General features: G+C 44.1%; 1 protein-coding gene across 2 annotated transcripts in view; it reads right to left on the reverse strand.

Annotated features, from left to right (window-relative positions):
- Positions 1-22,917, reverse strand: part of COL5A2 (collagen type V alpha 2 chain) — a 266,184-nt gene that overhangs the window by 57,073 nt on the left and 186,194 nt on the right. For both annotated transcript variants that reach the window (XM_063932735.1, XM_063932734.1), the window contains exons 19-25: positions 9,088-9,186; positions 8,772-8,816; positions 8,582-8,680; positions 7,343-7,396; positions 7,103-7,210; positions 3,012-3,065; positions 2,278-2,376 (exon numbers count right to left, since the gene is read on the reverse strand). In XM_063932735.1, the coding sequence (XP_063788805.1) occupies positions 2,278-2,376; positions 3,012-3,065; positions 7,103-7,210; positions 7,343-7,396; positions 8,582-8,680; positions 8,772-8,816; positions 9,088-9,186 (558 nt within the window). The remainder of the gene's footprint in view (positions 1-2,277; positions 2,377-3,011; positions 3,066-7,102; positions 7,211-7,342; positions 7,397-8,581; positions 8,681-8,771; positions 8,817-9,087; positions 9,187-22,917) is intronic.

Genomic DNA, 22,917 nt, shown 5'->3' on the forward strand with positions numbered 1-22,917 from the left:
CTCAGCAGTTACTGTATACAGCACGTACAGCCTCACACAGCAGAACAGTAACATAGTATAATGGCCAGCCTCAGCAGTTACTGTATACAGCACATACAGCCTCACACAGCAGAACAGTAACATAGTATAATGGCCAGCCTCAGCAGTTACTGTATACAGCACGTACAGCCTCACACAGCAGAACAGTAACACGGTATAATGTCCAACCTCAGCAGTTACTGTATACAGCACGTACAGCCTCACACAGCAGAACAGCGTACACAGTATAATGTCCAGCCTCAGCAGTTACTGTATACAGCACGTACAGCCTCACACAGCAGAACAGTAACACGGTATAATGTCCAACCTCAGCAGTTACTGTATACAGCACGTACAGCCTCACACAGCAGAACAGCGTACACAGTATAATGTCCAGCCTCAGCAGTTACTGTATACAGCACATACAGCCTCACACAGCAGAACAGCGTACACATGCAATCACACACTTGCACAGGGCAAATCTTCACTACCCCTGGGCAGCGACAATCTGATGGTAGGACGGTGTAATTTGCAGCACAGCGGTCAGGTCTGAATCGGCCCTTAGTTGTCATATTGAACTTCAGAATTGTTACTTTTTGCATCTGTTTATTACATGTGTGTAGAATGTACATCAACTATTACATGGCTAGTTACCAGCCCGTCAAAATGACGGAACAACGTAACAGTAATGTCGGCGCCGGCATCTGTGTGCGTCCGAATGGAGCAACACTGGGATTGTTCCATCAGGCGGCATCTAGCGGCCACCGGCGTGCAAAACACTTGAAGTCCCCCCATAGAGGTGAGAAGCAGCGTTAGCCTTTTATTATATAGGATGTTAGAGGACAATACATCATTTAATGAGCATTTATTTGACAGAAGAATATAATATGGATTATATTAAACAGCAGAGTAATGGAATATTCTATTTAAACCCTATTGGTTGGGAGTGCAGATTTGGGTGACCATAAAGATTTAGGGTTTACGTTCATATTTGTTTTTGTGAATGTAATTTAGTGGAGAGTAAGAAATGTACGTCATCTTAGAGAGACATATTGTAGGGGAATCAACTAAAGATGATTAATCTGGGTTTGAAATGATCTATGACCGTGGGGGATAAACATAAGAATGCTGGGAAATAAGGACTATTTAGTGGTAAACCCAGTACAGCACTGAAACAGACCATGGTGGTCATTCGAGTTGTTCGCTCGCTAGCAGTTTTTAGCAGCCGTGCAAACGCTATGCCGCCGCCCACTGGGAGTGTATTTTAGCTTAGCAGAAGTGCGAACGAAAGGATCGCAGAGCGGCTACAAAATAATTTTGTGCAGCTTCAGACCTAACTCAGCGCTTGCGATAACTTCAGACTATTCAGTTCCTGATTTGACGTCACAAACACGCCCTGCGTTCGCTCAGCCATGCCTGCATTTTTCCAGCCATGCCTGCGTTTTTTCAAACACTCCCTGAAAATGGTCAGTTGACACCCAGAAACGTCCTCTTCCTGTCAATCACTCTGCGGCAACCAGTGCGACTGAAAAGCTTCGCTAGACCTTGTGTGAAACTACATCGTTTGTGGCAATTGTACGACGCGCCTGCGCATTGCGCCGCATACGCATGCGCAGAAGTGCCATTTTTTTGCCTGATCGCTGCACAGCGAACGAATGCAGCTAGTAATCAACTCGGAATGACCCCCCTTGTCCTATCATTCTTATGAACCCTGCAGTATGAATAAGAAGGCAAAGTTTACATAAAATATAAATACCACATGACATATTGTAACCATAAACTGCAACAACATGGGGCCTAATTCAGGTTGGATCGCAGTAATTTTTGAGAAAAAGATGCGTCCGCATAAAAATGCGATCGCCTCTGCTTGTCAATCAGGTAAAGGCAGGGCAGGGGAGGGGGGCACGAACAGGGGCGGAGGTGGCCAAACGGGGGCGTGTTGGTGGTGCGATCACGGCAGCTGCGTGATGTTACACGCAATTCCCAGCGATCGCCGGCAGGAGGCTTCCACAGTTTCTGCTAACAAGCAGAAATTGCTATGCGTTCGCAATTCCTGCTTGTTAAACTGGTGGAGGCGCCAGTCAGCGTGCAGCGATGGGGGCGGTCCCCAGCATGTGATCCAAAGGATTGCAAATTTTGCTAATTACCAGAATTTGCAAACTGATAAGATTAAAAAGCTCTAACAATACAAATATCATATAATATACAGTAACCCTGGGATTTCCTCCAATGATCTGCATTGTGCAGAGCGTCACTTACTCTGGCGCCCGGAAGGCCAGGCTCTCCTAGACGACCTGGGTCTCCAGTAGCTCCTTTAGGGCCAGAAATTCCAGCAATCCCTCGCTCACCTTGTGCTCCCTTCAATGGGTTTCATTCAATTTCCAGCAGAGAAATAAAACAACAGAGAAAAGAGGTGTTACTAGGTTACCACAGGCACGGCAAATTAACCTAACTAATTAAAGAATCTTCTCAAATAACCAATTTTATTTTAATGATTGTATTTATGCAAATGTCATTCCATAACCGTAGTACGTTATAGTAACTGGCAGATGTTACTGTTGCAAGCGCTGGGGAGCAAATGGCAAACATGTTTTTTTAAATCTGCGCTGGAACTGGTTTAACCTTTGCAGATGAAAGCGGAGTCTTGCAGATATAATACTAATTCTCTGCCATATGGGACTCTTCATCCACGGAGCATTCTCTGCTCTGCTCCTGTCTGTTGTTTATATATCAATGCACTTTTTTTTTTCTTCTTAAAATGTAGATCTGGATAAAGATCCAATTTCCTGAGAGATAAAACCACCACGCCCAATGGAGCATGAAGATGTTTCACATAAAAACTATGACCCAGGAGCCTAAGGAAGTCTGAATTCTAGGAAAACATTTTCCAGAGTAAAGATGAGGTCGGTCCATGGGCGTTCCTGACAGATGGAATTGGGATTACACCAAGATCACACTACAGATTTATAGCAGGTCAGTGGCAGCAGCATTACCTTAGGTCCAGGTAACCCGTCTGATCCAGGGAAGCCACGATTACCAGGGGTGCCCTAAAAACAATATAACAGGAATATTTGACAAAAGAGCAAAATGATGACAAAATTCAGAGCATGGTCACACGTGGCTCCTGGCCTCAATCATCACAATTTATTGAGCATGTGTGTACAGAAAATGCCACGTAGATTTTAAAGGAAAAATTGTAATTTTTTTAAAACTTTTCTCTGCTTGATTTATATTCCAAATATATGGCGCAAGGTAATATCAGTGCTGAGCGGCCATTTGTGCTGTGCGCATTGTTTGTACTATACTTATCACGCCGTCATAACCAGAGCACTCACCATACTAGCTGTAGGAGTGGTCAATCACCATACTAGCTGTAGGAGTGGTCACTCACCATTCTAGCTGTAGCAATGGTCACTCACCATACTAGCTGTAGGAGTGGTCAGTCACCATACTAGCTGTAGGAGTGGTCAGTCACTATACTAGCTGTAGGAGTGGTCGCTCACCATACTAGCTGTAGGAGTGGTCACTCACCATTCTAGCTGTAGCAGTGGTCAGTCACTATACTAGCTGTAGGAGTGGTCGCTCACCATACTAGCTGTAGGAGTGGTCACTCACCATACTAGCTGTAAGAGTGGTCAGTCACTATACTAGCTGTAGGAGTGGTCACTCACCATACTAGCTGTAAGAGTGGTCAGTCACCATACTAGCTGTAGGAGTGGTCAGTCACCATACTAGCTGTAGGAGTGGTCACTCACCATACTAGCTGTAGGAGTGGTCAGTCACCATACTAGCTGTAGGAGTGGTCAATCACCATACTAGCTGTAGGAGTGGTCAGTCACCATACTAGCTGTAGGAGTGGTCACTCACCATTCTAGCTGTAGCAGTGGTCAGTCACTATACTAGCTGTAGGAGTGGTCGCTCACCATACTAGCTGTAGGAGTGGTCACTCACCATACTAGCTGTAAGAGTGGTCAGTCACTATACTAGCTGTAGGAGTGGTCACTCACCATACTAGCTGTAAGAGTGGTCAGTCACCATACTAGCTGTAGGAGTGGTCACTCACCATACTAGCTGTAGGAGTGGTCAGTCACCATACTAGCTGTAGGAGTGGTCACTCACCATACTAGCTGTAGGAGTGGTCAGTCACCATACTAGCTGTAGGAGTGGTCAGTCACCATACTAGCTGTAGGAGTGGTCTCTCACCATACTAGCTGTAGGAGTGGTCAGTCACCATACTAGCTGTAGGAGTGGTCACTCACCATACTAGCTGTAGCAGTGGTCAGTCACTATACTAGCTGTAGGAGTGGTCGCTCACCATACTAGCTGTAGGAGTGGTCAGTCACCATACTAGCTGTAGGAGTGGTCACTCACCATACTAGCTGTAGGAGTGGTCAGTCACCATACTAGCTGTAGGAGTGGTCACTCACCATACTAGCTGTAGGAGTGGTCAGTCACCATACTAGCTGTAGGAGTGGTCAGTCACCATACTAGCTGTAGGAGTGGTCTCTCACCATACTAGCTGTAGGAGTGGTCAGTCACCATACTAGCTGTAGGAGTGGTCACTCACCATACTAGCTGTAGCAGTGGTCAGTCACTATACTAGCTGTAGGAGTGGTCACTCACCATACTAGCTGTAGGAGTGGTCACTCACCATACTAGCTGTAAGAGTGGTCAGTCACTATACTAGCTGTAGGAGTGGTCACTCACCATACTAGCTGTAGGAGTGGTCAGTCACCATACTAGCTGTAGGAGTGGTCAGTCACCATACTAGCTGTAGGAGTGGTCACTCACCATACTAGCTGTAGGAGTGGTCACTCACCATACTAGCTGTAGGAGTGGTCTCTCAGCATACTAGCTGTAGGAGTGGTCAGTCACCATACTAGCTGTAGGAGTGGTCAGTCACCATACTAGCTGTAGGAGTGGTCAGTCACCATACTAGCTGTAGGAGTGGTAAGTCACCATACTAGCTGTAGGAGTGGTCTCTCAGCATACTAGCTGTAGGAGTGGTCTCTCAGCATACTAGCTGTAGGAGTGGTCAGTCACCATACTAGCTGTAGGAGTGGTCAGTCACCATACTAGCTGTAGGAGTGGTCAATCACCATACTTGCTGTAGGAGTGGTCAGTCACCATACTAGCTGTAGGAGTGGTCAGTCACCATACTAGCTGTAGGAGTGGTCAGTCACCATACTAGCTGTAGGAGTGGTCAGTCACCATACTAGCTGTAGGAGTGGTCAGTCACCATACTAGCTGTAGGAGTGGTAAGTCACCATACTAGCTGTAGGAGTGGTCTCTCACCATACTAGCTGTAGGAGTGGTCTCTCAGCATACTAGCTGTAGGAGTGGTCAGTCACCATACTAGCTGTAGGAGTGGTCAGTCACCATACTAGCTGTAGGAGTGGTCTCTCAGCATACTAGCTGTAGGAGTGGTCAGTCACCATACTAGCTGTAGGAGTGGTTACTCACCATACTAGCTGTAAGAGTGGTCACTCACCGAACTAGCTGTAGGAGTGGTCAGTCACCATACTAGCTGTAGGAATGGTCAGTCACCATACTAGCTGTAGGAGTGGTCACTCGCCTTACTAGCTGTAGGAGTGGTCACTCACCATACTAGCTGTAGGCGTGGTCTCTCAGCATACTAGCTGTAGGAGTGGTCAGTCACCATACTAGCTGTAGGAGTGGCAGTCACCATACTAGCTGTAGGAGTGGTCAATCACCATACTAGCTGTAGGAGTGGTCTCTCACCATACTAGCTGTAGGAGTGGTCACTCACCATACTAGCTGTAGGAGTGGTCACTCACCATACTTGCTGTAGGAGTGGTCAGTCACCATACTAGCTGTAGGAGTGGTCACTCACCATACTAGCTGTAGGAGTGGTCAGTCACCATACTAGCTGTAGGAGTGGTCACTCACCATACTAGCTGTAGGCGTGGTCACTCACCTTACTAGCTGTAGGAGTGGTCACTCACCATACTAGCTGTAGGCGTGGTCACTCACCTTACTAGCTGTAGGAGTGGTCAGTCACCATACTAGCTGTAGGAGTGGTCAGTCACCATACTAGCTGTAGGAGTGGCTACTCACCATACTAGCTGTAGGAGTGGTCTCTCACCATACTAGCTGTAGGAGTGGCTACTCACCATACTAGCTGTAGGAGTGGTCAGTCACCATACTAGCTGTAGGAGTGGTCACTCACCATACTAGCTGTAGGCGTGGTCACTCACCTTACTAGCTGTAGGAGTGGTCACTCACCATACTAGCTGTAGGCGTGGTCACTCACCTTACTAGCTGTAGGAGTGGTCACTCACCTTACTAGCTGTAGGAGTGGTCAGTCACCATACTAGCTGTAGGAGTGGTCACTCACCAAACTAGCTGTAGGAGTGGTCACTCACCATACTAGCTGTAGGAGTGGCTACTCACCATACTAGCTGTAGGAGTGGTCAGTCACCATACTAGCTGTAGGAGTGGCTACTCACCATACTAGCTGTAGGAGTGGTCACTCACCATACTAGCTGTAGGAGTGGCTACTCACCATACTAGCTGTAGGAGTGGTCAGTCACCATACTAGCTGTAGGAGTGGCTACTCACCATACTAGCTGTAGGAGTGGTCACTCACCATACTAGCTGTAGGAGTGGCTACTCACCATACTAGCTGTACGAGTGGTCAGTCACTATACTAGCTGTAGGAGTGGTCAGTCATTATATTGCTATAGGAGTATTTCATCATATGGCCGAGTTGCAAAGAGGGACAAACATTACGCATGGACAAGTGGGCAGTACACAAGCGAGAAAGAAGTACTTAGTGCCTGGGAAGAAGCCATTCACTTGTATAAACCATGTTAATATATTGTCATTTCATTTCCAAAGGAAAAAGTGAAATGTTTATCTAAGACCCAATTGTATAAGCCTGAGTCAGCGGGGCGAGTCTCTCCTCTGGGTGATCTGACTCCCATAATACCATAATACCAGCTATATCTGTATAGTAGAATAATTTTAATGCTTTTACTACAAAAAGTAAAAAGTTTAAATGAAGATACACGCCAATATATATCAGCTACACTGTGTGCTAGATGCATTATAATTTCCATACCCTTTCCCCAACTGGTCCTGGTGGGCCTATGGATCCAGGGTCACCACGGAGTCCTCTTTTACCTTCTTCTCCTTGTGGGCCGATTGCACCTTGAGGACCATGTGGACCCTGTGTGGTTACAAGTCTATTGTTACTAAGACGCAATCAATCACTGGGATACATAAAGTATTCAATGATACAACTGTCGGTGTCAGTAACTGGTTTATCCAGTTCCAGGAATAAAATGATACGTTTACTTACAGGTTCTCCTTTGGGACCTGATTCTCCTTTGAAACCAGGGACACCTGGATCACCCTAGAAATGAATGTAAAAATAAATAAATCTTTATATAAACATTTCAATAATTAGATGGAATTAGATAACATTTAATATGAGTTCTTAATGTTGCAGAGACAAACTGTGTGGCAATAAGACAGGGCTAATAAGTCACGCTGACCCAGTGCCACACATACACAAATGTAAGTCACATAGATGTAATGTGCTACAGGTAAATGCAGGGGCGGATTCGGATGGAAAACCAGGCCGGGATCTGGATGGAAGTAGCCTTAATGGGGATGGAGTCTGTTGACAGGGTGGGATCCCTCCTTATAGGGCCTACGGGGTGGATTGTGTATGTCCCTGGGTTGGGTGGGAGTTACTGTATCAAGGGGGCTAACACACTTACACACCAATGCTGACACACAAACAGATGCTGACACACTGATGCTGACACATAAACAGATGCTGACACACTGACACAGACAGATGTTAGCACAGTGACGCTGACACACTGACAAAGACAGATGCTAGCACAGTGACGCTGACACACAGACACTGACATACATAAACTGACACACAGATGGTGACACACTGTCACACAGACACTGACAAATAAAAATTGACACAAAGATGCTGACACACAGACACTGACACACTGAAGCTGACAGTCACTGACACAGACAGTAGTTAGAACAGTGACGCTGACACACAGATGCTGACACACAGTCACTGACAAACAGAAATGAAACACAGATGGTGACACGCTGTCACACAGATGCTGACACATAAAAATTGACACAAAGATGCTGACACAGATGTTGACACAGACACTGACACACTGAAGCTGACAGACACTGACACACTGACGCTGACACACACACACATATGCTGACACACACACATATATCTGCAGGGCCATCCATGTAAAGTCTACACCAGCACTTCAGGTTGTATAGAAGACTTTAGTCATAGTCTTTCCTCACACTCTGCCAAATTTTCTTTTTCAAATTCACCAAATTCAAAACACTCTTTTCAAATTTCACCAAAGCCTAGCACCAATCTAACAAATATCTACCAACTCCTGGGAGTACGTGTCCTACATAGTCTTCAATTAGACACTTCATAGCTACACAGGATAGGCTATGGCATGGACCTCATGCAACGGTGATGAGTCTACAATGTTCAGTCCTGTGATTAATAAATAACATAGAACAGACTTACCGCTGAGCCGCGGATACCAGGTGTTCCAGTGCTTCCTTGAGGTCCTGGGGATCCCGCTGGTCCTATAAGCCCAGGTGAGCCAGCAATACCGGGCCCACCCTGGAATCAGATCAGAATTTCAGTATTTAACACATTTCCTATCAGTTATCAGCTGGTAAACACATTCTAAGAGACGTAGTTAAAGACTTACGGTTGGTCCTTTGGCCCCACCACTGCCATCCGTTCCTGGTGTACCCTGCAAACACACGTAAGAATTAGAAACCTATCCTCGTTTAGATGTTTCACCTGAGTCAATGTAGATAAGATTTCCAAATCAGGAGGTTTATACTAACTATATACAACAAAGATCAGATAATTCATTTAGTTCTGATATCTCGTGTAATACTCAGCAGATGATGATGATGATGATGATGATGATACATTCATCTGTGTTCAGTTACTTTTTATATCTGAAATGCATTCTGAAATGTTACGTCACAGGACATAGCAAAGAGACAAAGACTTACCTGAAGACCCTGCGAGCCAGCAAACCCCTGCGTACCGGTCTCTCCTCTCGGTCCTTGGGGACCTTCAGTACCACGTGCACCTGTTGGTCCAGCTTCACCCTTAAATTACAAAATAATATTAATGACATAAAATGCTTTAACACGGATCCACAGATTATGTAATATACACACGGTTATTACCAGGCCAAACTCACTTTTCTCTAAAGCTTTTTACATTGTATTATAACATTTCTAAATTACCAATGTTTCTGAATTTTATTATAGGATTGCAAAAAGGCATATGAATCTAATAAATAAAGAGGGAACAATATTTTGGAAGATATCTGATTGTAAGCAGGTAATTGCAGGACAAATAATGTGTTAGAGTAGTAATCATAGCAGTAGACGGTTATTTTTGAAAAAGGTGAGAAGACGAATTCAACCAATAAAGCGACAAAGCTACTAAAAACGCACAAAGCAAAACTAAAGCACACACAAGGAATACTCCCGCTTCAGTAAGTAGTATCATTATCTGTACTCCAACAAGTTGACTTTCTCACACCCGCTGAGACATATAAGGAATAATGGCCCTCATTCCGAGTTGTTCGCTCGCAAGGCGAATGTAGCAGAGTTACACACGCTAAGCCGCCGCCTACTGGGAGTGAATCTTAGCTTCTTAAAATTGCGACCGACGTACGCGCAATATTGCGATTACAAACGAGTTAGCAGTTTCAGAGTAGCTCCAGACTTACTCTGCCTGTGCGATCATTTCAGTGCTTGTCGTTCCTGGTTGACGTCACAAACACACCCAGCGTTCGCCCAGGCACTCCCACCGTTTCCCCGGCCACTCCTGCGTTTTTTCCGGAAACGGTAGCGTTTTCAGCCACACGCCCCTGAAACGCCGTGTATCCGCCCAGTAACACCCATTTCCTGTCAATCACATTACGATCGCCGGAGCGAAGAAAAAGCCGTGAGTAAAAATACTTTCTTCATAGTAAAGTTACTTGGCGCAGTCGCAGTGCGAACATTGCGCATGCGTACTAAGCGGATTTTCACTGCGATGCGATGAAAAATACCGAGCGAACAACTCGGAATGAGGGCCCATGTACATTCTTCAGCCCATATCCATTGTAAGCAAAAATATTCTAGGCACTTTTTATTTTCTAGATATTTATTATTCATTTTAATTCCCTTACAAAGTAGTGCTAGATTAAATTAGCTGTTATTAACCTATGGGTAAGGGTGCAGAGAAGGTGGAGGTGTAAAGTACCCTGGTGTGGCCTCTATAGGGGGTGTGCTCATGATGTTGTCCCAATGGCCCATGACACTTATCATTGTACTCTACACAGAGTAGCCACGCCCCCTCCATTGTCAACATCCCCCAATAACCATGCCCACCCAAACATTTTTTTTCATCGTATCATTTTATTGAGGAGAGCAAAAGATCCATCATCAAAAAAGATTAGATTATAAACCATGTTATAAACAATCTACATGAAAGCGCAAATAGTGTATTGTTGAAAATGTAATATGGAACAGTTTATTAATAGTTAAGAATTATACCAAAGTAACAATAAAACAAAGAAAAACATAAAGGGAATTTGGGTAGGGGTGGTTTGTAAAATGAGGCGCACGGGGTATAAAAAAAAATAGGGAGCAGCAATAATCGGAGGAGTGTAATGAGTGGCAATATAATATATTGTGAGTAGTTCTTAAGAGACCTGATAGGAAAAATAATCGGGCTCGAAGACAATTGGGTGAGAAATGATAACAATTATATAACTATATATACAGTACCAAGAATGAGGTAGTAATAAGCGACCAATGGTTCCAAACAATACCAAAAACAGGGCGGTAATATAAAGGTATGTACAAATTTATTGCAATGGAAAGCACTCAAACAATACTGATTATAAAAGCATACAAACTAATATAAACATATAGGACTCTTAAAAATGCAAAAAGGAGCATAAAAACAAAAGAAAAAACCCACCTAAAAGCATTGAAATAGCATTCGACATAAAAGATAAAAAAGTCAAAGTTAAAAATAGCGTTCACCCCTTGATGAAGTCCAGATAGGACGAAACGCGTTGGGTACTACCTTGATATAACCTCACTCACTAAAAAGCTAAGATATTTTATTCCTCTTTTTTAAGTTTATTTATTTTTTCTCTTTTTGAACGCTATTTTTAACTTTTACTTTTTTATTTTTTATGTCGAATGCTATTTCAATGCTTTTAGGTGTTTTTTTTCTTATGTTTTTATGCTCCTTTTTGCATTTTTAAGATGACTATATGTTTATATTATACATACATACATTCATACATACATACATACATATTATACATACATACATACATACATACATACACAAACACACATACAATATACATGTAAATAATAAATATAATAAAAATTGGTAGGGGAGCAACCAAACAGTGAAAAAGATAAATTAATAGACTAAATTAAAAGAAAAAGAAAATAAATGGAACATGTAAAGAGGGGAGGCAGCTGGGGAAGAGAGAGAAAAAGAAAAGAGGAAGCCACAAAAAATTACAAAAAAGAGAAGATGATTAGAGGGAAATACTAGCGGGAATAGAGGGGAAGCAGTTAGGTAAGGTCGGGGCGGGGGGGGGGGGTTACAGCCTGAGTTCTATACTATGGGGTCCAGACTGCATGAAACTTGTCTACCGTGTTATTATGGAGAAGCGGTCGAGAGGCTGTTGGCGGGTTGGAGGGTGTGATTGTTTCCATGATCTAGCAGCACAAGAAATTTGTAGGACCAATTTTTTTCTCCTGGTTTGGGTAATTGGCAGAACAGGGCACACAGTAGCATTGAGGCTGGGGTAAGGGGAGTATCCAGGGGGACTAATGAAGAAATAAGAGATTGGACTATTCACCAGAAGGAGGCTCTATGTGGACAGGTCCACCAGACATGAAAAAAGGAACCGATTTGTCCGAAATGTCTTCAGCAGAGGTTAGAGGTATCAGGATAAATTTAATGTAAATGTTCAGGGACAAGGTACCAAAGAGTGTACACCTTATAAGAGTTCTCTTTAGTAGAAACACAAATGGAACATTTAGATACGTTAAGGCAAATTGCCTCCAATATGTCGTCACTTAGTCCGATTCCCAACAGTGTTCATGAGCCTCAAGGAGTGGGGCGTCCTGGACTAAGATAGAATGGTAAGTTTGAGATACAGTATAATGCCCTTGTCCAGGGGCCTGTAGATACAAAGACGTTCCATAGCCGTAGGAGTACATAGAGAGTATGGAGAAGAAAGAGATGAAGTAATAAAATGACGAATATGGAGATACTGATAGAAGGACCGTGGTAGAGAGTGCTTCTCCCGGAGTTCCGAGAAAGATTGTGGAGCAAATCTCCCCCGAATGTGATGAAAATGGGTAATGCTAGCTTCTGACTAAGTAGAGGCCATGTGAGGAGTGTGACCAGGGGGAAAAGAGGGGTGAAACCGTATAGGTTTTTGAGGCGATGGGTGTGTAGACAAAGCAGACTTAGTACAGAGTGAGCCCCAAACCAAAAGTGGAAGTACAACTGAGCGTACCGACAAGATTGAGAGGGTCTACATTTCTGAGGTAGCCAAGGAAGGTAAAAGGCCAAGGGAACCTAACTAACTTCATATTCAATACCAACCCAGCGTTTGGCACCTTTTGGAGAATGCCAGGCAACCAGTGCGCCCACCCAAGCTTTTGATTGGCCCTGTTGCCAGTGGGTGGCAAGCGGGACCTTGGGCTGCTGTGTGCTGCTCTGTATCACTGTAATATGTAATACGATTATACTTTAGTTTTTGAACACATGAAAGTTTCATTTTGTATAAACAGCCATGAAACACATTTTACTCTCTGGGCCAATGTTTCTGTGCCTCAGGCCTCAAATGCCCCAACCGTGGCCAAGTCCCATGCAGTGTGTGCATAAGACAAATAACTGTATTTTGGCAGCAATTAAAATGAAACTTGATTTCTATGCTAGCTGACTTGCATAAGAAACCATGGGGCAGATGTATTAACCTGGAGAAGGCATAAGGAAGTGATAAACCAGTGATATGTGCAAGGTGATAAAGGCACCAGCCAATCAGCTCTAATATGTAAATTAATAGTTAGGATCTGATTGGCTGGTGCCTTTATCACCTTGCACATATCACTGGTTTATCACTTCCTTATGCCTTCTCCAGGTTAATACATCTGCCCCCATATTTGTAAAAGCATGAGGAAACGCGAGGCAGCCTGCCGCCTACTGTCCCTGTGTCTATGTGGCTTGCGGAAATGTGGCCAAGGGCACAATCATTATATAGTATACAGCCTTGATCTTTCAGTATTTAGCTATAGTTTGGTGCAGGGTTTACTAACAAAACTGTGGCCTCAAGCTGCTGAGCGTTAGAGTATTCCTTAAACACATCAATATACAGAACAGAAAACATTGGGGGTCATTCCGAGTTGATCGCTAGCTGCCGTTGTTCACTGCATAGCGATCAGTGTAGAATATGGGTAATCTGCACATGCGTATGGACCGCAATGCGCACGCGCGTCGTACGGGTCCGAAGTCCTTTGTGGTTTTGCACTGGTTCTAGCGACGATTCCAATCGCACAGCCGAACGCAAGGAGAATGACAGGAAGAGGGCATTTCTGGGTGGCAACTGATTGTTTTCTGGGTGTGTTTGGAAAAACGCAGGCGTGGCCGGGCGTTTGCTGGGCGGGTATGTGACGTCATTACCGTGTCATTCGTCGCAGCAATCATCGCACAGGATAAGTAACTACAGGGCTGGTCTTGTTCTGCACAAAAAGTGTTTGCTGCCGCGCGGCTGCACAGGCGTTCGCACTTCTGCAAAGCGAAAATACACTCCCCCTGTGGGCGGCGACTATGCGTTTGCACGGCTGCTAAAACCTGCTAACGAGCGATCAACTCGGAATGACCCCCATTGTGCCACGAGATTGCTTATGTGGAGAGTCCAATAAAAAGAAACGTCCAAGGTCAACAAATTTAGGAGAGGCCGGTAGCGGTTGACGTCACAAATGCTACATGCTGTAGGCACGGATAAACGATGGGAAAGTTTTAGGAAAACTTTGTAAGGTATCAGTATAGCTCTAAATCCAGCAGCTCTCCTTACATTCCATGACAGCATGTATGCTTGGTGACTTTAAGGTACCTCTGACTGGCTACCCTGACTGACTCGCTGATACAGAGTGAGTACTAGCCAGTTAGGATAGCCTAGTGATCTGCACATCCCCAGAAAAGTTGGTGCTCACATACTGTATGCACTTGTGCAGAGTTGCATGGTTTTGGCACTGCACCTGGAGAGGCATCTGTGCAGTTGTGATTACATGCCGACCAACATAAAGACACATAGACATCTGGGAAAACTATATCATTTTTGAGTGGTCAAAAGCAGGTGGAAATATAGGGGGTGATTCAGACCTGATTGCTGGGTTGCGTTTTTTGCCGTGCAAGTGTGCAATCGCATGTGTACATCGAGCTGCAAAAATCCACATTGCGCAGTCTCTGCGTAGCCCAGAACTTACTCCTCAATGAGAACAGGCTGATCAGGGCCGGAGCTGATGTCAGACAACATCCCTGAAAACGCTTGGGAACGCCTGCGTTTTTCCTGACACTCCCAGTAAATGGTTAGTTACCACCCACAAATGGCTTTCTCCTGTCAATCACCCTGCCAACGCCCATGCGATTGGATTTTTCGCACCATCTCGTCGCTGACCGGTATTGCCGTTTGTTGCTGTCCGACGTGCGTGCACATTGCGGTGCATACGCATGCGCAGCTAGTACCTGATCGCCTGCTGCGCGAAAATGCCCAGCAGTGATCAGATCTATCTGAATCACCCCCATTTGATGGTGACAATGATGTTGGTTGCCAATACAAACAAAGTGCTTGCAATTATCTGATTACTGGGGGTAATTATGAGTTGATCGCAGCAGGAATTTTGGTAGCAGTTGGGCAAAACCATGTGCACTGCAGGCGGGGCAGATGTAACATGTGCAGAGAGAGAGAGAGAGAGATTTGGGTGTGGTGAGTTCAATCTGCAATCTAAATTGCAGTGTAAAAATAAAGCAGCCAGTATTTACCCTGCACAGAAACAAAATAACCCACCCAAATCTAAGGGGCCCTACACATTTTACGATGCGCCGCCGAGGTGCCCGACGGCCGATACGGCCGACGAGCGACCCGGCGGCGGGGGGGGGCAGTGACGGGGGGAGTGAAGTTTCTTCACTCCCCCCGTCACGCGGCTGCATTGAAGTGCAGGCAAATATGGACGAGATCGTCCATATTGGCCTGCATGCACAGCCGACGGGAGACCAGCGATGAACGAGCGCGGGGCCGCGCATCGTTCATCGCTGGAGTCTCCACACTGAAAGATATGAACGAGTTCTCGTTCATTTATGAACGAGATCGTTCATATCTTTCAGAAAATCAGCCAGTGTGTAGGGCCTATAACTCTCTCTGCACATGTTATATCTGCCCCCCCTGCAGTGCACATGGTTTTGCCCAACTGCTAAAAAATTTCCTGCTGCGATCAACTTGGAATTACCCCCAATGTTTCCTTTACTGCACAGGCATATACTATGCTTTTGGACATACAATACATAAATGAAGTAATACAAAGGCGCTGCTTGACACTATATTCTATCCTTAATTTCTTTTGTCCTTAATCAATTCTTCCAGCGGACAATATTCTTCCTTCCAACCAGAGCAACCTCAAAGACCGCAATCTTCCAACTTATATTTCGCACCTTTCAACTGACCTCCTTGAACAGAGTATGTACATCAAAAGGTTTCTTTTCATTCTCCATACACTGCTTATCATAACGCTGGACAACCCCTCGTCCTGGCCCTTGTAATGGACACTCACCTCTTAGAGGTTCCCTATGTGCATGGAAAGGTTTCTTTCACTCCTTCCTCGTTCCAGACAGTAATCGCTCTCTCATCACAATGTGGGTAAAAAGATATTTTTGACGGATATCCAACGATAAATAGATATTTATTCTCAATTACATAGGTATATCCACAAAAACACCCTGAGGAAGGATATTAAATCTGAAACGCGTTGGTATTTTTATACCCTAGGCTGTCTGGATATCTCCACAAGTTTTGCACCATTGGTAAGGATTTGCACTCTAAATTATATAGAAGTTTGCCGAATAAGTGGCAAACGTGGTGCCTTATACTCAAGGGTGCACGGTGGAGCAAACCAGAAGCCTATTTTGGGTAATTTTTTATGTTTTATGTTTTAATTGTTTTTGTGGATATACCTATGTAATTGAGAATAAATATCTATTTATCGTTGGATATCCGTCAAAAATATCTTTTTACCCACATTGTGATGAGAGAGCGATTACTGTCTGGAACGAGGAAGGAGTGAAAGAAACCTTTCCATGCACATAGGGAACCTCTAAGAGGTGAGTGTCCATTACAAGGGCCAGGACGAGGGGTTGTCCAGCGTTATGATAAGCAGTGTATGGAGAATGAAAAGAAACCTTTTGATGTACATACTCTGTTCAAGGAGGTCAGTTGAAAGGTGCGAAATATAAGTTGGAAGATTGCGGTCTTTGAGGTTGCTCTGGTTGGAAGGAAGAATATTGTCCGCTGGAAGAATTGATTAAGGACAAAAGAAATTAAGGATAGAATATAGTGTCAAGCAGCGCCTTTGTATTACTTCATTTATGTATTGTGTGTATTTTGTCAAGGAGTTGTGCTCTTGGAAGTTAATACGGGGATGCAGCTAAGGCGCGAGTTACTTGTTCTCTCTTTGTATTTATTATGCTTTTGGACATGCTCAGCACTTCCATCAGTCAGCTATAGGCAGCTGCCTAGGGTGCCAGGATCTTAGGTGTGCCACATTGTATGTATATTATAGACAGACTCAAACAAATCATCCAAAAAAAATATCTTTTGCGTAATGCTTCAAGGTTTTTTTTTGTCTCCCCCCCACAATCTAACATTTGGAACAACCTACCCCCCTCCCCCACCACCACACAACCACACACAAATCCTGCATGTGTCACTGGGCAGCAGTGGAGGCTGGATAACATTCTGTACAGTATCTGGACTGCAGTCTTTCCAGCTGGACAGCGGAAGTTTAGAGTTATTATTTTTATTTTACAAAATTATGAAGACCCGGAAAAGTAGCATTTGGAGTGAAACATTGTTCATCCCTACTTTTGTGTGTATATTTAAGTAATTTTTTTCCCAAACTGAAAATATTAATTTCTGGTGTATAAAATAACCCATTTCTGGTGAATTAGACTAGTATTTGGAGATTTTTATTGCCAATAATTCATATTTTGTAAATCACGTCTATAAATAAGAGTGTAAATTTATGTGACATATGTGTGGGACCCACAGGGCGCATATTCTGATGATGCAACCATCACGTTTCTTGCAATAGTTGCAGCTCTGCAATTGTAGGTTTGTTGAGTGAAAGCAAATTGCTTTTTTGTGTCCAGTTGCAACCATCTCTACATAGGGGTTAAATATTAAAAAACAGAACCCATTCTTGTGGTAAGAAAAATTAAATATATGCAAATTTCATTGATTTAAAAACAGCCAAAATGAAAAATAAGGTAAAAAAAAAAAACATAGAGAAGGGAAACCAACTGGTGAGGAAGTGTTCATCAGATATGGTTGATAAACTGGTACGTGGGGGAGCTTCACAGACGGAAAATGTTCTGGAGGCCCAAGTACTGCAACTGTTCTAAACATAGCCAACTTGATAAGTTGTGTGCCTATTCTAGATCAAGAAATCTTCTGCATATGTCTACTGATACACAGCCTGCTACTATTTCCTGGTAAAATGAACACTCCTTTTAATATTGTCTGATGTTTAAAACTTTAATAATGACCAAGCCAAAAGGTAAAATTAACAAATACCAGAAAACCACCTAAAAAAGTTAGGCGGTTACGACAGGCGAGCTAGCTCAGCAAGCATGCTGTTTGGGTTATCTGAAATACATAACATGTGACCCAAAGTAGGTGCTATTGTCCTATAGTGTAGGTCCACCAAATCATCAAAGTGTAGGTCCACCAAATCATTATAGTGTAGGTCCACCATATTATTGTAGTGTAGGTCCACCAAATCATCATAGTGTAGGTCCACCAAATCATTATAGTGTAGGTCCACCATACATTATAGTGTAGGTCCACCAAATCATCATAGTGTAGGTCCACCAAATCATCATAGTGTAGGTCCACCAAATCATCAAAGTGTAGGTCCACCAAATCATCATAGTGTAGGTCCACCAAATTATTATAGTGTAGGTCCACCATATCATTATAGTGTAGGTCCACCATACATTATAGTGTAGGTCCACCAAATCATCATAGGGTAGGTCCACCAAATCATCATAGTGTAGGTCCACCAAATCATCAAAGTGTAGGTCCACCAAATCATTATAGTGTAGGTCCACCATATCATTATAGTGTAGGTCCACCATATCATTATAGTGTAGGTCCACCAAATCATAGATGCCTTGGCGTGGCTGGTGGTTTATCATATGTTTGCAAATGTATGCAACTGAGATCTCTGCATTAATATTATTATGTAGGATGTATGTCTCTTTTGCAGGCCAGTTGCAGTGTGCTGGGGGAATTTTGTTTGTTTACCTTTCTAGATTAGGCCCCTCCCATGCATGCTCTTTTGATAGGCCTGTAAATTGATTTGTGAAACTAACATTCTGTGTATCACTGTTTGAGCTATTTTGCCAGAAGGATAGGCATCACAAATACACGTCTAATGAGAGAAATTATTATGTACTGAATAAGGATGCAGATGCAATAATAACTCTATTATGGGGGCACTATTATTTTATTAATATATTGGAGGACAAAATTAATGTTACATTTTATAATGGGTTTTTTTTATGACAAGGGCAACATTTATTATTGTTTTTTGATGTGGCACCATTTATATAGCCATAAAATAGTTGCCCATGTCAAACATTTTTTAACACCAATTAAGAATTAAGTTATATTGCCAATTAAATAAAATAAATAAATAAATAATATTGCTCTCTCAATAAAAAGAAACATTAATTTTGCTCCTGACGTATATTATAATTTCATAAGGTCTGTCATGCGCCGTGGAACCCACTGTGAGGGAGACCCGGGAAATGGGATAGACCTAGGAGAGGGGGACCAACCATTGGGAATGGGGTAAGTATGGGAGGGGAGTTCTGGACAGGGTGGGGGGAGGGAAACATGGACAGGAAGAGAAGCAGAAGCACTGCGGGGGCGGAGCAGCAGAAATAAGGGGGTGGGGTCAAACAGTGTGGGGAGGAACAGGGGGGGCAGACCACGGTATATATACCATTATACTAGTATATTAATAAAACAATATTGCCCATAAGATAATTATTAATGTTATCTGCTTCTTTACGCAATGCATAATAATTGCCCTTATTAATACTGTCAGGTGGATGCGGTCAGCGCATATGCAGGCCATGACCTACACAAGCACAGAAGTAAAATAAGGGGGTTTCAGTCATCAGAAGGATTTTTACTGACGTTAGAAACCATTGGCCATTTATGGTAGAATTGTTGATGGACAACCCAACGTAAGATATGCTCTTAGCCTGCAGAAAAAAACATATTGCTGTAGAGTATCAGTAGATGTGAGAAAATGAACCAGTGGCATTAAAGTTCTCCAAATCTAATGGTTGCCTATAAGAGAGAACCTGAAGATTTTGGAACACTGCCCTCAGCCATGCATTGGTTGTAAAGGATTTAATGCATCTCAAGGGCATCTATTTAAAACACGAGTAGACCTTTCATTATTCCCTTATATCCTGACTCCATATCAACTCGCAACTTTATTATTGACCTTACTGAACTCAGTTTTCATTCCGAGTGCAAGAAAAGGATTCCTGCAGTATAAATAAATACTAATTATATAATAACCGCAGGTCTGGACAGAAAAAAGCTCTTTACTTATCTAACTCCTTTCTCGCATAGAGTAGAGTGTATCAAAAGCCAATCATAGCCTGAAATATCCAAGTACACATTGAGTGTCATTCAGGGATAAAGTCATCTGCGTTTTACTTTTTGGTGGACAGTTAGTAAAAAAGTGAGAGGATCACAGAGCAGGAAATAGGAGACAAAGAAGAGGTCAACCTTTGTTATAAACATCAAGGTCTCTTATATAAAATAAAGGATCTAAAAGTTCAAAAGGATTCCCAGAAGCGTCACCCCCTGGAACAAGTAGGAGCCATTCTTGGGGCATCTGATCTGGTTCCCACTCAGGGGGCCAAATGTTTCCCGTTCCAGTTGTTGTAAGAGCAGTTGGGATCTTTGGAAAGCCAGAAGTTGCATGATAAACTGATTACACACCCTCACATGTGATGAGAACGTTCATTGTTTGGAAGAGTCTGCGGCTCATTATCCTGTGGCAAATAAACGTGAGGCTGTTGCCAATTGTGAAATTGTCAGTCGCAGCTGTCTCCATCGCAGCGAGTGTGGAACACCTGCAGACCTAAATTAATTTGCTTTCCATGACTCCCCAGGTGTTCTGTGCCAAACCCCTGGAGCACCAAAAATCACATACAGTAAGTAGAGAGACTGCAATATATTACAACAGCGCACAGTGTAGACAAGGTACGCCATAAGGTCATCCAAGTTATACGGTGTCCCCAAACTAAAGAACTGAACAGAGTCAAACTTTTGCAACAATGTATCCTCGTGGTCTGAGGACCTAATTCAGACCTGCTCTCAGCAGCAAATTTGGAGGGATATTTACTAACCAGAAGTGAGCCAGTGGAAAAGTTGTCCATGGCAACCAATCAGCACTGTGGTAACAGCTATAATTTGCATACTATAAAATGATACAGAGCTGTTGATTGGTTGATGGGGCAATTTCTCCACTGGCTCACTTCTCCACTCTTGTCACTGCTTAGTAAATGTTCCCCTTGGTCTCTAATGAGCAAAACCATGCTGCAACGGGGGGAAGGGGTGCAGATATAACATGTATAGAGAGAGTTAGATTTGGGTGTGGTGTGATCAAACTGAAATCTAAATAGCAGTGTAAAAATAAAGCAGCCAGTATTTAACCTGCACAGAAACAATATAACCCACCCAAATCTAACTCTCTCTGCACATGTTACATCTGCCCAACCCCCCCCTACCCTGCAGGGTATCCGGACTCCAGGTCGACAACAAAATAGTCGACACACCTTAGGTCGATGCCAATTGGTCGACACACCTTAGGTCGAAGGCACCATGCCCGAAGCATGGCGAGCGAAGCTCTACGAAGAAAACGACACCAAAAAAACATAAAAAACTCATGTCAACCTTTTTCCACGTCGACCTTGTTCCTGTCAACCTTTTGTCCATGTCGACATTTTGTCCAGGTCGACCTAAGGTGTGTCGACAATTGGCGTCGACCTAAGGTGTGTCGACCTTTTTGTTGTCGACCTGGAGTCCCAGACCCCTTTGCAGTGCACATGGTTTTGCCCATTAGAGAACAAATTTGCTGCTGCGATCAGGTCTGAATTAGGCCCTGAATCCAGTAGCTCCCCAGTGAGTGCAGTACTGGAAAGGGAGGTGTTACTCCGGGGGCGTATTAAGAGCATACTTGCCGACTTTCTGGCTGCTCTCTCCGGGAGAGAGCAGCCAGGTCGGCTCAAGAGGGTGGCGGGCAGTGATGGGGAGTGCAGAGGGGGGCGGGCCAGAGGCGTGGCGGAGGCGGGACGGGGGCGTGGTTGTGGGAACGCGTCACGTAAGCCACACACCCCGCGGTGTAATGCCGCTATTACCGGCATTATACAGCAGGGGGCGTGGCTATGATGACTCGATTCAACAATAATTGCGTCATCGGCTGCCCGGACCGCCCACTTTACTCGCTAAGTGGGCGGCCGGGCAGTGGGGAACCCCTGGAATCGGGAGACTTGCCTGTTCTTCCGGGGGGCCGGGAGGGTCACCCGATTTTCGTGAGCCTCCCGGCCATTCCGGGAGAGTAGGCAAGTCTGATTAAGAGAGGAGTGGGCCCGTGTGCAGTTTCCATCTTTAGCTGGCAGTGCAGTAGTTTCTGAGCACTAGGGTCACTAGTAGATGCTAGCAATGTGCCAGAAATGCCGGGAAAATGGCCACCGCACCACATTCCCAGTGACTTGTGCAGAGCTGCTGCTGCCGACACAGGACTCCTGAAAGGTAAGTATTAAAAAAAATGGGTGCGGTGTGGTCCTCCCTGGACCCAGGGGCCCGTGTGCACCACACACCTTGTACCGATTATAGATACACCACTGGGTTCATCTTAGCCCTTTATTCAGACATAAGCAAGATGTGCATAGACTCCTCCAAAATGGGGACACTGGTGTGGGCTCCCCAAAGATGGCTGCTGCTTCATCACTAGAGAAACTGCAGCTCCATCTGGGAGTGACTCAACAGCCGGAGATGTGCTAATGGACAGAGAGTGCTTGGCAGGACACAGCGCCCCCCGAGGTAATAAGGGAGCTGATTCAGCGCCAAAGGGAGAGACTGCCGTGGCCGAGAATAAGTGGAACCAGGAGGCAGACAGTGCAGACAAGGCTTGGCCTGCCTGAGCGACCCCCGTTAAGCAATACATTACATAAAACTGATTTAGAAGTCTCTTCCTATCTTTTCATTTTTTTATTTTATGTCTACTGACTGTAATAATAGATACTTATTGTTCTGTTCCTCAATGTATGTGACGGTATCACCAAGCAGCAGTCATACCATTCTGACTACGTATTAACGTACACAGATCTGCAAATATATACAGTACATAAATATACTCAATGCAAGGTGCGATTCCTGTGTTAGTTATGGCCACATGAAACTTAGGGTAATGCATGGTAAAGCTGGGCTAATCGCC

Source organism: Pseudophryne corroboree, chromosome 7, assembly GCF_028390025.1.
Source record: "Pseudophryne corroboree isolate aPseCor3 chromosome 7, aPseCor3.hap2, whole genome shotgun sequence".
Taxonomy (NCBI): domain Eukaryota; kingdom Metazoa; phylum Chordata; class Amphibia; order Anura; family Myobatrachidae; genus Pseudophryne; species Pseudophryne corroboree.